We start from the raw sequence: 14,037 nt of genomic DNA on the forward strand, positions 1-14,037 counted from the left end.
TTGCAAAGGCTTTGGGAGTACCTCTAGGAGAGCTTCATTGAGATGTCCCTGGAGGGGACTTTTCCAGTAGCTGTACTGGCCACGAATGCATCCCAAGTCTTCAGGGCAAATTAATCATTAAACACGCTTGCTTTTAAACCGTGTATTATATTTACAAAGGTACACGCACCAGAGGTGCCTTCTCCGCCTTCAAGGTCCGGGAGCCTGGGTTGGGAGGGTATTGGCTCCAGGGTGATGAACGGTTTCTCTGCTTGCCTGGTGTGCGCTATCTTCAACCTCCCCCTCATCATCTTCCTCGTCCCCCAAATCCTCATCCCTGTTCCGTGAGACTCCCTTGCAGAAGTCCTCGTACAGGTGTGGGGGAGTTGTAGGGTCGCCTCCTAAAATTGCATGCAGCTCATCATAGAAGCAGCATGTCTGGGTCTCTGACCCCGAGCGGGCGTTTGCCTCTTGGGTTTTTTGGTAGACTTGCCTGAGCTCCTTAAGTTTCATGTGGCAGTGCTGTGGGTCCCTGTTATAGCCTTTGTCCTTCATGCCCTTGGAGATTTTTACAAATATTTTGGCATTTAGTCTTTTGGAACAGAGTTCTGATAGCAGGGATTTGTCTCCCCATACAGTGATCAGATCCAGTACCTTCCATTCAGTCATGCTGGAGCTCTTTTGCGATTCTGGGACTCCATAGTCACCTCTGCTGATGAGATCTGCACGGTCACCTGTGCTGATCAGCTTGCCACGGTGGTCAAACAGGAAATGAAATTCAAAAATTTGCGGGGCTTTTCCTGTCTACCTGGCCAGTGCATCCGAGTTGAGAGTGCTGTCCAGAGCAGTCACAATGGAGCACTCCTGGATAGCTCCCGGAGGCCAATACCATCAAATTGCATCCACACTATCCCAAATTCAACCCGGCATTGTCGATTTCAGCGCTAATCCCCTCGTTAGGGATAAGTACAGAAATAGATTTTAAGAGCCTATTAAGTCGACAAAAATGGCTTTGTTGTGTGGACGGATGCAGGGTTAAATCGATCTAACACTGCTAAATTCGACCTAAACTCATAGTGTAGACCAGGGCTTAGATTGTATGCTCCTTGGGGAAGGAACTGTCTTACTCTGTTCTGTACAGTGTCGTGCACAATGTCTATACTCAGCAAATAAATAATCTTAATACAAGCTCTTCTTCCCCCCATTAGCTGTTCTTCCTTAATATTATCCCATGTAAATATTATTTTATGTGACAAGTTGTTAGTTGTCTGCGCAGTTACCTAATGTACAACATCAGTTGAACAGACAATAACAATTGTTGAGGTTTTCTTAAAAACCTTGAGCAACTGGATCTACTTTTACAACAAAAACAATTCCTTAGCACATAGAGTATATGCTGATAAAATAAAAATTACCTTCTTTATGACACTTTAATTGGTTGGATACAAATCAAACACATGGCTTTCCTTTAAAGTTTTGTTTTATTTACAGTGTTTTTTAAATTAATAGTTAAGGCCCTTTCTTCAGTTTTTAACAATCTTTACCAAAATATTCCCAGGTTTTAAAAAGCTGCTGTTTGGTTTTTACTGATGTTCACTAGAATTTTGGACCACTCATGTACCTGAAAATACTGATTATGTTAAGAAAATCTAATAAGTTATATTAGTTAGATGTGTTTGTTAATAAATTAATCTAAGGGGAAATGTGAGGCTATCTGTTAAAGTAAGGCAATGTAATGGAAGATGCACATGTGCAGACATGCATATGTGTATGTACTGTTAATGTACAGTTTGTGAAAGAAACCACAATATTAAACCACTTTTACTTACTTTTCTCTATTAGTTCTTTTCTGCCCTCCCGTCCGTCCCCGTTAATCCTGATATTTACTCAGAAAACTGTGAAGTTAATATTTTGCACCTAAGAACATAAGAATGGCCATGCTGGGTCAGACCAAAGGTCCATCTAGCCCAGTATCCTGTCTTCCGACAGTGGCCAATGCCAGGTGCTTCAGAGGGAATGAACAGAAGAGGTTATCATCAAGTGATCCATCCCCATCACCAATTCCTAGGTTCTGGCAAGCAGAGGCTAGGGACACCATCCCTGCCCATCGTGGCTAATTGCCATTGATCAGGGTGGATTTGATTTAAATCACTAGTCAGGAAGACTCAATTTAATCGTGGATTTCTACATAAAAGTGCATTCTTGGTTGTTGTAACCTTAATACATATTCTTCACAACTCAGAGATAGATGTAGGTTTCATTTTTAGAAGGTACACACTGTATATTTTAAAGTGATTTATTTTGAAAACTTTTCAGAGTAGTTTTACAGCTATATCAGAAAATGAATGATTGGTTATTTCATTTCCCAAAGGTAATTGAAGCAGATATTTATGAAGTCATTGGGAGGTGAACTATCTCCAATTCAACAGGTTAATCATCAATATTTGGAGGATTTTCTTGCCATGCTGTATTAGGAGGAGAACCTCACCAACCAGACATTTTAATTGTTTTATTTTATTAAACAACAACATTATGTATTCTGGTTTTTTTCTTCAACAGCAAACATAATATTTTAACAAAACAAGCATATGAATTTTTGAATTTAAACATTCAAGTTTTTTTAAAATTTGTTTTTAACTAAAATAGTTTATTTAATTTTTGTTTTTTTAAAGAAAATATTTCATTTAACTGTGAGCCAGGTCAACATGAGAAGCTTAAAATATTGGCTAATGCAGCTAACTCAATAGTCTTCACCTTCATTTCCCTGTTTGTTCATAATCTGAAAAAGAAAAACAAGCTTTCCTGCTTTTTCAGGTTCCAAACGATTTCTCAATTTGGAATGAATTAGTCCAAAGGAAGAAAATATTCTTTCTACATCGGCAGAAGAAGCTACTGCTGTTAAAAGTGAGATTATCACTTCAACAGTCTCTGAATCCAAGTGCTTAAGTGACTTCCACCAGTTCACTGGTGTGACTTTCTTTAAAACAGCATCAGCAAACTTCTGTTTCTTGAATGGTTCACCCTTAGCTCTGAAGTTTATTATAGTTGCCGTTATGGAGGGATGATTGCTGGATGTCCATGTCATAGCCAACTCCTCTTCAGCAGTTAAGGTTTGACCCTGGTACAGAGTATTGAGAATATTTGCAAGAAAATGAGCTTTATGGGAGATAGTGCTTGTCCCATTCTTTTTTAATGCTTGTAATTTAACTCTGTCATTGCATATTTCTCTTTTTAAGATCTCACTCAGTTCCTTCCAGATTTCAACAGCATCAGCAACAAAACAGCTATTTATTTCCCTGCGTTTTGTTCAAGGCTACAGAAATAGGCTTCAGGGTACTCAGCATGTGTTCAACATTTCTCTTAAGCCCAATGTTGAGAACTTTGGTTGTGACAGTGCATCTGTTTTTTCCCGATTTTGTTCACACTGTCATCAGATTAGGCCAGTTCTTGATATAGTGCTCAAAACAGTCCACTACTGAATTCTATCGCATGTCTTGTGGGAGGTTTAGCTTGGTTCCTCCCACTTTTTTCAGAGCAGCTGCTGCAAAGTAGTTGTTACAGAAGTATTTTGCAATTTCAACAACATTAGCCTTTATTTCTGGAACACAGCAGTCTTTGGCTAGGAGGTGCATCTGCACCTGTATGAGCACTGCAACTGTATGTTATTAGCTTGGGACTCTCTTCTAAATTTCTTCTCATCTTGGATACATTTGCAGCATTGTCTGTGACCAAGCTGCATACTAGACATTTGAATTTTTTTTCACAGTTTGTTATAGCTTTTACTGCTACTTTTGTAAGCATTCTGCTGTGTGTGCATTTCCTGATGTATCAATTGTTTCTGTAGGGAAGACATTCCTTTCTTCTGTTGTCACACAAGCACATACAACAGGATCATTGTGGACATTGCTCCACCCATCAAGACTCAGGTTAACAATTTCACCCTCTAGACCTCTCGCACACTGCTCAATTTCTCTTTCATACACGTTATCCACTAATTTGCCTGTGAAATCTGCTCTGTTGGGTGGACTGCATTCTGAATATGGTCTTAATGACTGAACCATGTTGTTAAAGTGAGGGTTCTCAATCATACAGAAAGGAGAGTTTGTTGCATAAACAAACGGGACAATTTTTTCATCAGTTACCTCTTTTTGTAATCTGCTGGTTCTTATCACAAACTTATCTATGGTTGTTTCAGGATGATGGAGACTTTTTTTTTCTTTTTGCTACAGATGATATACTGTGGCAATGTGACATACATGATGTGACTGAAACACTATCATTGGCAGATAACTCTGAAACTATAGAAAATGATGGTGATCTTGAAGGTGGATAGTCTTTAGAATCCTGTATGTTGAGGATGGATTTTCCTAAACAAAATAAGTCAATGCAGTTATTTAAGTATTATTACCATACTGCTTATTTAGTATTACTCATTGCATTCACTGACACTCAGTACTACTTTAAAGGTGAAATTGTAAAAGGAAGATCTGCCTATTTCAGCTATTTTTTATCACAACTGCATCTAAAATGATAGTACCATAGAGTAACAGCTATATTTTTTGCTCAAAGATGAGAATCCAAGAACAGTCCAGAAGGAAGACAGGCAGTCCTTAAGAAAGAAGTATGAAATAAAAAACTTTACCAACCTGAAGATCCTGTGTGTTCAGACATGTTCCTTTCATCATCTTCAACGCATCTTCCTCCTGAGAAGGAACACTTCTCATGATGTTGTTTCATTTGGCCAACCCGGCCTTGCATTTCTTTGTTGCACTGTTTGCATTTTTCACGCATGCCTGTCTTACCCACAGGTAGAGGAACTTCATTAAAATATTCCCAAACTGGGTCTCTTTTATGGCCTGCTGCCATTATAGGTTTTCCCTTCTAGTGAGAGAATGGTATGGTAGATCTCAAATCAGTGAAGGCTACACTCAAAAAGACCAAAAGATTTCTGGAATATTGTGCTCAAACAGTTTCACTTTTGTTTCTTCTGCCTGTCCCTCCCTTCTCACATTTATCTCCCGACTGTCCAGATCTGTTCCGCCTTCTATTCATTGAACTTTTTGAAACTTTGTACTTTTAGAGAGAGGTAAGGGATTGACTCTGTGTACACAAATTTGCAGAGGGGACAGTAGGGTTGAGGTCTGTTATTTCTCACCTCTATATTATTTATTTAAAAAAATGTTTGCTGTTAACAAGCATGTTATCTCTGGAGACACACAGCCACAGTTTGAGAACTGCAAAACTAAGCATCTTTGATAGTGCTCAGTCTAGAAAATATTGAGTCCCATTGGGTTTAAGATTAACCTAAATAGATTAACCTAAATAATCTATACAGAAGCACCTGGAACCCCATAAAATTGGGTCCCTAATCCATGAACTATTGGAACTCATTTACAAAACTTTTCTTAAACATTACATTAATATATTGTCTCATACTATAGCATTAGAATTTATAATCCCTATTACATTATAGTTCAAAGATCTTATCATGGATCTTTAGATAGGTTTTTTCCTCAAAAAGCATTTTATCAAAAAAATCTGATTTAAATTTTTTTAAAATTTTTTTTAAATCATTGTTTTCAGTTTTTATTTTAAGATTTCCTAGGAATTTATTGGTGCTTATTAAAAAAATTAAATAAGTGAAAATTGATTCATGGAGGATAGGTCCATTAATGGCAGGGTGGATAAAAATCAAAGTGCTTTGTGGGTGCTATATCCACAAGAAGTTCTATTCATTGAGATAGTGCTGACTTGGGGGCCAAAATTGGAGCTCCACTCTCCTTAAAATCATAATCTACATGGTGGGGTAATACACATTATGGGGTTAGTATGCTTTAGAATTTAAAGTTGTTGCGCATTAATTGGTCCATGTAGACCCTGCTGGTACAGCATTCTCGGGAACGTTGAGTGTGCAACATAGTGCTGTTTGAAATAGAACTGAGTTAAAGCAAGGAGACTGTAAGTCCTAACCCAGTAATGCAGTTGACATTTCTTAGTTTATCTCCTTTTTATATTGCTATTTAGTAACAAAACCTAGATTGCTTAAATTATACCAGTACAAAAATTAACATCTCACTTTCACTGGTCACGCTAATGTTTTGCCAACTTGCCTTGGGTCAAATATTTCAGTAAGACTGCTTATTCTGCAATGAACAGCTGTGTAGATATTCCTTATGCTGGAGCTTTACGTGTTTTCAGTTGGTTTTTATAATGGCTATAGATTTCCTGCAAAATTAATTATTGGTTGCAGTTAGTTAACTGGAATAGGAATTACCTGTCTTCATTCAGTTAACTTCCTGGCTGCTTGAAATCCCAGTTTTTCTCCCTGATCCAAAAATTCTTAACTTTGCCTAATAAAACGATCAAATCCTGCCCTCCCAAGTCTTCTGATTTCACAGGGTTTTATCTTTCTTCCTGATCTTCAACCCTGCTGCCTGTATGATATATTGTAACCTGTTTAGCTAAGGTGTGTTTATATAGACTGTAATCAGCAGATAAAAATTGTAATACTTTTGTAACAGCAAAATTTACAAAAATAAATGATATTGTAATTTTAAATTGTTTAATTTTATGTTCCTTTTTAAACAGAACTAAGCAATTTAAACGTTTTTACAGCTGTCTGAATGCTCTTGAAGAATGTGTACACTTCCTATTTTTTAAACAAAGGTTTTGATTTTATTTTGATTTCTAGGTTACACACCAGCTTTGGCCTGTGCTCCCAATAAGGATGTGGCTGATTGTCTAGCTCTAATTTTGGCCACGATGATGCCTGTTTCATCAAGCAGCACTTTACCTTCCCTTACATTCAATGCCATTAATCATTACACCAACACCTCAAAAACTGTCACGTTTGACTCCTTGCCAATCATGAGGAGTGAACATAGCTCTTATTGTAGTTTCAACAACATTGGCAGGGAAGATGGCTACCCATATACAGAAGAGGATGAGCTTAATGACTCAGATTCTGAGACCTATTAAGAAGCTTCATCTGGAGGTTGAAGAGTGAACCCAGTCATCTGAAGGTCAGAATTGTGCTTTTGGAAAAAAAGCAGTCAGTGTTTAATTACAAAAGAGGACAGACCTACGAGAAGATTTGGGGTTTTTTTAATTGTGGGTGCATATGAAAGATCTGTGTGTGACACTGGGAGGATTTTAAAAAGCAGGTTTTGCAAAAGAAGCATAAATTCTTGAAAAATACTTGGAATCTACAGCAAAAAAAATTAAGAATGTCAAAACTGTTTTATTTAATTGTACATTACCATTTTGTTTGTGGTGCCAGGAATAACTTTTCCAGACTCTGCACCCTAGTCTGTGTAAATGAACAACACTATTGTACAACAAAAAGGACACTAGATTTAACTATAATCAATAAAACTAAAACCATTTTGAAGGCAATAAATGAGTTTGGTACAGTAGGCATTGTGTGTGCAGCAAATTGCCAAAGGACCAAATAACTTAAAGTTTTTTTAATTAAATACCGTTTGTGGAAACTGGAATAGGTTAAATGAGATGTTGTCTTAACCAAACCTTAATTATTTCTGGGAATGAAGCTTAGATTTGGTTTTAAATGTTGATTTTTTTATAATCTAAAAGCCTTCCGACACTATTAAATGTACCATGAAAGAAAGCAGATGTATCTTTCAGTTTTGTTTTTTCTTTTAGATTAAACAAAAATGAACTTGTCATACTTTTATAAAGCTTAAAAAAAACCAGCTAACAAGCTGCAGTCAGGGTGAAACGTGTACAGTATAATAAACAAGGGGAGGGGTGGGATGGAAACAGTAATTGTTGCACAGTTTTAGATTTTTAACTTCTGGGTTTTAAATTGAGATATTTTTTATTTAAATACATGAAGGGTAATTTACTGAGAAAATGAAACTGCATAAAAATTTAAATGGAATCTCCTGACACCCTGTTGTGGCTGAAAGTTTTTAGGGAATTGATTTATCAGCAATTCACCCACTTATTTACATCATAAAGTTTGTAAGTGAGATGAAGTCTATGCCTCCATATTGTATTTCTTTTAAATCCTGGAGTTCTGAGTGGGGGTGGGAGGAAGATGAATTTAAAAGAAAGTTTCCCTGTTATCAAAAGGTAGAATGTTGGATCTTCAGGAAGAAATATCTGTGGTGTTCTCCATTTAAAAAATCAATAGACGATGCAGGCCCCTGTAGTGTACTACAAACTTGCCCTCAGTCTTTTTATTTATAACAGACTACTGTTTAAAAAAAATAAAAAATAAAAAAGGTGCCTGAAAAATGGAAGACTTCAAAGTTTGTCTGTTAAATGAGTATTTAGTTTATTGGGTTCTGCTTTAACTATAACTATTACTTTTAAAGTGACATTGCTTACGTACATGCAAGGGATTCTTGCATGTCCAGGTAAAATACAAATAAACTGAATCCCAATTACCTGTTATCCTTTTTTGTATTGTGAAACTGGAAACCTTAATGCCATTGTAAATTATCAGCTGGTTTTCTGAACATAAAGTGTGGAAACACAGGACAGTATTTTGATCTATTTGATAATTTTGTGGGTTTTTTGAAGAATTAATGAGCATGTACATAGAAATAGTGATTGCTTGAATACTGTATTTACCTGCACTCTTTCAGTACATCAAGATTCCTGTATATTTTACAGAGTATAATAAAACCCAGATGTGAGTTGTATTTAATGAATAATTTATTTGTATCTGTGTACCATACTGAAGCAGTAATTACAAAGATTCTTTTGTTGAATAACTATTAGAATTTATAAAATTTATTTTACAAAGGCTTTGCTGTCCTTTTAATTCCAAAGTGCATGTAAATAATTTCAGATTTACAATCACTTTACAAGGAAAACTTAATTGATATTTAATTACTGTTTAGAATCTAGATTGTCTTGTAAGCATCACTTTCTTGTTAGGAGTTCATAAATATTGATTAATGACTGAAACAGCATATTGTATATATGACCCTTCTACACTATAGAAAAAGTTGGGGAGTCCATGCTTTTTCTCTACCACACTGTCCTCTGAATCTTCTTTGGAGTTCTTTATTGTTTAGCCACACTTTTTGATTCACTACATCCTATCAGTAACCTGGTAATTTCTATGATATGATTTGAACCAGTTGGGACAAGGTTTTCCCCACACTGCAAAGAAGAGAATTGATTTAGGTTACATGCTGGTTGTCTAAAAGCTAACTTCTGTGATATTTCAGTTACTGGTGCTTTTCAGTTTTTGCTGCTCCGTAAGAACAGTGAGAAGGTCATACGGAATGCAGCTGCAATCTGTACTAGCAAATGTTTCTGCTCTTAACTCTTCAAGATGTGATAATTTTATCTCAAGATGGTCTGTCACCTTGGCCTGTGTGGGTCCTCCATCCCACCCCCCAGAGAAAAGAGTAATTTATAGGATGGCTGACAATTACCTAGTTTGAAATGCTCCTAGGTTGAACACTAGGTCACTTAGGGCAGGTCATCGGTCCCCCAAAGAAGCCTATTGGTTTAAATGCATTGCTAACTTTGTTCTGTTTTTAAAAAGGCACTAAAGAGAAATAGAAAAAATATCAATACAACCCTCACCAACCTCTTCTCTTGTTCCATTGCAGCTCACGGTTGGAGGAAGCAGCCTGTGTCTGTTTTGTTCCTTAGAATGGTATTCTTTTTAATTAATGTTCTTTGTGAGCTTGCCATTTCTGTGTCTAAGCTGCCTCTGCCCTTAATGCTGTTATATAAAGATTTTAAAAAATGATCTGAGTTTAGAATTGCAGTGAGTCACCAATATGAACATAAGAATGGCTATCCTGGGTCAGACCAAAGGTCCACCTAACCCAGTGTCCTGTTTTTCTGACAGTGGCTGGTCCCAGATGCTTGTGGGAATGAACAGCCAGGGCAATTATTGAGTGATCCATCCTGTCATACAGTCTCAGCTTCTGGCAGTCAGAGGTCTTGGGACACCCAGAGCGCATGGGGTTGTGTCCCTGACATCTTGGCTAATAGCCATTGATGGACCTATCCTCCATGAACTTATCTAATTCTTTTTTGAATCCAGTGACACTTTTTTTGGCCTTCACAACATCCCTTGGCAATGAGTTCCACAGGTTGACTGTGCGCTGTGTGAAGAAATACTTCCTTTTGTTTGTTTTTAAGCCTGCTGCCTATTAATTTCAGTGGGTGACCCCTGTTTCTTGTGTTATGTGATGGGTAAATAAAATCTCCTTATACACTTTCTCTACACCTTTCATGATTGTATACACCTTTACCATATCCCCCCTTAGCTGTCCCTTTTCTAAGAGGAACAGTCCCTGTTTTTTAAATCTCTCCTCATATAAAAGCTGTTCCATTCCCCTAATAATTTCTGTTACACTTCTCTGTACTTTTAAAATTCTAATATGTGTTTTGAGATGGGGCTATCAAAACTGTATGCAGTATTCATGGTTTGAACATACCGTATATGTATATAGTGTCATATTTTCTGTTTTATCTATCCCTTTCCTAATGGCTCCTAATAGTCTGTGAACTTTTTTGACAGTTTCACATTGAGCAGATATTTTCAGAGAAATGTCCATGATGATGCCAAACTTTCTTGAATAGTAAGAATTAATTTAGACTCCATTATTTTGTATGTATAGTTGCAATTATGTTTTCCAATGTCAAACTCTCAGTATACCTTGAACTGCTGTAGCCAGCTGTTAATGTGTCCACAGATTTTTTTTGAGTTGTGTACCCATCTGGTCTAATTCTCATTTTCACAAAGGCCCCTTTTCACCACTCTGATCATGTAAAAGGGCTTTACAGGTACATTAGTATACATGAACATCAAATCAGGCCCACTGTTTACAAGAATATGGTCTTATTCCAAAAAATGTGTTTAAAAAAAAAAAGGCACGCAAATGTGTTTAAAGAATAGGTTGCTATTGAAATGGCATGAAATAGAAAGTTCCACATTTATATATAACAGATTAAACAAGATTGCCTGTGGATGCTCTTTTTCAAACTTCTAGAATCACAGAAATGTTGGGCTGAAAGGGACCTCGAGAAGTCATCAATCCAGCCACCTGTGATGAGGCAGGACCAAGTAAACCTAGACCCACACTGGCAGGTGTGGGGATTCTCTACCCCTTAACGACCCATATAGTTAGAAAGTTTTTCCTGCTTTCTAACCTAAATCTCCCTAGTTGCAGATTAAGATAATTACTTCTTGTCCTACCTTCAGTGGACAGTTGATCACGGGCCTCTATATAACAGCCCTTTACATATTTGAAGACTGTTTTTATCAGGTCCCCGCCTCAGTGCTCTTTTCTCAAGACTAAATTATGTTTGGGTCAAACTTATTTCCAAAGTTCATAGTCTGAATGGAGACTTAATTTGTAACAAATGAGGTGCATGGGTTTAAGCAATTTTTTTATTTTCATAACTGATGTGGCAAGCTCAGAGGTGCCAGGGCTATGAACTGCCAAGCCTAGAGGTGCTGGGGCTCAGCCCTGGCACACCCTGCCACAAATTAAGCAATTCTTTCCAGAAGAGAACATTGCATACTGTGTCTTGCTAATATAATTTCTCAATGTACATATTACTGGTACATGATTATTATAGCACGCTTTACCCAAGAAGCCTTCTGGGATTATCACCAAGGCTAGTCTGCATTCTGTTTTATCAGTGGACCATTGGAAACTGCAGCTGCTCAAATACATTTGCCTTGCTAAGAAGAGGGAACTGAATGACATGCCATAACCACAGAGCCCAATGAGCTGTTGGCTCAGGGGAACTTTGACTTTAGAGTGATGCTGCATTTGACAAATGAAATTATCACCCACAGACCATTGTGTGTGGACTGTACAAAGGAATCCTTACATACATAATCTCATTAAAATCAATAAAGCTGTTCCCGTGGGTATGGCTTAACAAGATCTGGCCCTGTATTTGTTACTTTTTCTCTGTCTTCTTCTGCTTCGCTCCACCCAAAAGTTTTTACTTCAAAACTCAGAATTGTATGAATAGAATTGGAATTCTCTCTCTCTCTCACTCTGACACCCTTTAACAAAGGTATATTTCCTGGTTACATTGTACCTCTGAGAATTCCGCTTGTGTGGATTATCTCCCTAACTCTTATTCCTTCATTAAAATTATGAAGCTAGATTTTTGTCTTAAGCACCATCGTTTTTAAAATTCATGACTTGAGACTTTTGCCTACAGCTGTACACCCACCTCTGATAACAACTGAACAAAAATTACCAAAAATCACAAAGTTTAAATACAATGCAGCAACACAAATGATCAGAGGCTGAATTCTTGGTGAGAGTTTTCATTCCCCAAGAAGTCATGAGGGTTCCTTTTTTTCTTGTGGAAAAAAAAAATTAAAAACAAAAGGTGGGGAACCAGGATGGGTTTACAGTAGTTGTCTCTGGCTTGAGCTTTGTTTGCCAAGATCAAAGCCTCTTTGCTGTTACACCATATGTGGAATTTGCACCCAAAATACAAAACGCTGTGATTTTTGGTGAAGTTTATTCTGTCTAAGCTTTTCAAAACTGACTTAATGTGGTAGTGCTACCATTTTTGGGTCCCCAATTTTAGATCAGGCCTTGATCTCCAGAGGACGGATGCTTTTTCTGAAAATTAGGATCTTACAAAGTGTCTCATGTTCAGGACTCAAAATCAATAGTCACTTTTGAAAAATCTTTGCTCTCCTCCTTTGACTTTTGTCCTTTATCATGGGTAGCTATGGCCTGGCCAAATTTGAGACTTATGAATGACTTTGGCAGTATAGGAACCCAAGTAACATGGGTGTCTTGGCAGACTCCTTTTCCTTTCCCCTTCACAACTAGGCCATTTCCAAATCTCGCTGCTGCTTACGCCACAACATTGCTAAGATCCAACTTTTTCTCTCTGTCTACCCAACCAGAACTCTAGGCTCTTATTGTGCCCCCAGTACACAAACACTGCTCTGTCACAGATGCCATCCATGATGCCCTCTGTCTCATATAACTACCTCTGCACTTTGTTCTGTGCCTAATGTGTAGCCTGGAAGATTCTTCCTGAACAGGTCCATCAAGCTCATTACCTTCCCTGCCTTCAAATCCTCTACAAGATCAACTTCAGAAATTAATGGCTAAGTAGCTGGGAATAGTTTATAAAACACAAACATCTATATAGACATGAAATTATCAAAATATGTCCAAACACGGCCTTGACCATTTTGCTTTATATTGTTCCCTTTTGTCTGTGGAATGGGGGAGGGGGAGGAGGGTGGGTGTTAACCTGTAAGCTTTTCAGAGAAGGGACTTGCCTTTTGTTTATACAACACTAAACACATTTTTGGGTGCTGCTGTAATATAAGTAATGGGATAGCACTGCGTACGTAGGCACAAAAGAATGGCCAATCCATACTGTCAGGCTGGCTATGGATCTTAATGGCCCAGTGGTCTTTTCCTTTATGCCAGCTCCTAAGTAGCTGTGCAGGGTGGAGCTGTGAACTTGTGGGAAGAAGGTGAACAGTGTTGCCATATTATTTTGATATTCTGATCACGTTAATAATGAGAAAATATTGCTTTCCAAAGTCGTCATGAACCTGTTGCAAAAGCAGTTGGTCAAACACAATGAAATACCAGCTTTTCAGATAGTTCCCTTGTTCTCAAATTCATCAGCCCAATAATTGTTTTCAAATGTAAATACCCTGCTTGTCTTATCCCAGAAACTCTAGCAGTTTGGATGGAATGTATAATGCAATAACCCAGCAAAACACAAATTTCTTGTTCCAGTCATAGAAAAACTTATATTGAAACTGTTCTTTAGAACTAGTATTTTTGATAGAATAGTGGTAGCATTCTGTTATCAGAGTTTCTTTATTGGGAGAGGATTTCTTTTCCTGGGTTTGACCTATCAATCAATGGGCAAGTGGAAGGGGGGGATAACATTGTAGCTGAAATGGAGAATGCACAAAGAATTGCTCTTGTGTGTGCAGCTGTGGTAAGTCTAACTTCCTATGCATAATCATAGATCGTTTTTGACAATGCTGAAGGTCACGGTCTCCTACACTGACTATCAGATTCCTTGGTTTGCTTGGTGAGTTACATA

General features: G+C 37.5%; 1 protein-coding gene across 8 annotated transcripts in view; it reads left to right on the forward strand.

The window, feature by feature from the left end:
* ANKRD28 (ankyrin repeat domain 28) overlaps positions 1 to 8,752 on the forward strand; it is a 227,276-nt gene extending 218,524 nt beyond the window's left edge. For all 8 annotated transcript variants that reach the window (XM_073333566.2, XM_078851764.1, XM_073333567.2 and 5 more), the window contains one exon: positions 6,671 to 8,752. In XM_073333566.2, coding sequence (XP_073189667.1) covers positions 6,671 to 6,957 — 287 coding nt within the window. In that variant the 3' untranslated portion in view covers positions 6,958 to 8,752. The remainder of the gene's footprint in view (positions 1 to 6,670) is intronic.
* Positions 8,753 to 14,037: the final 5,285 nt, after the last annotated feature.

Source organism: Lepidochelys kempii, chromosome 2, assembly GCF_965140285.1.
Source record: "Lepidochelys kempii isolate rLepKem1 chromosome 2, rLepKem1.hap1, whole genome shotgun sequence".
Lineage (NCBI taxonomy): Eukaryota > Metazoa > Chordata > Testudines > Cheloniidae > Lepidochelys > Lepidochelys kempii.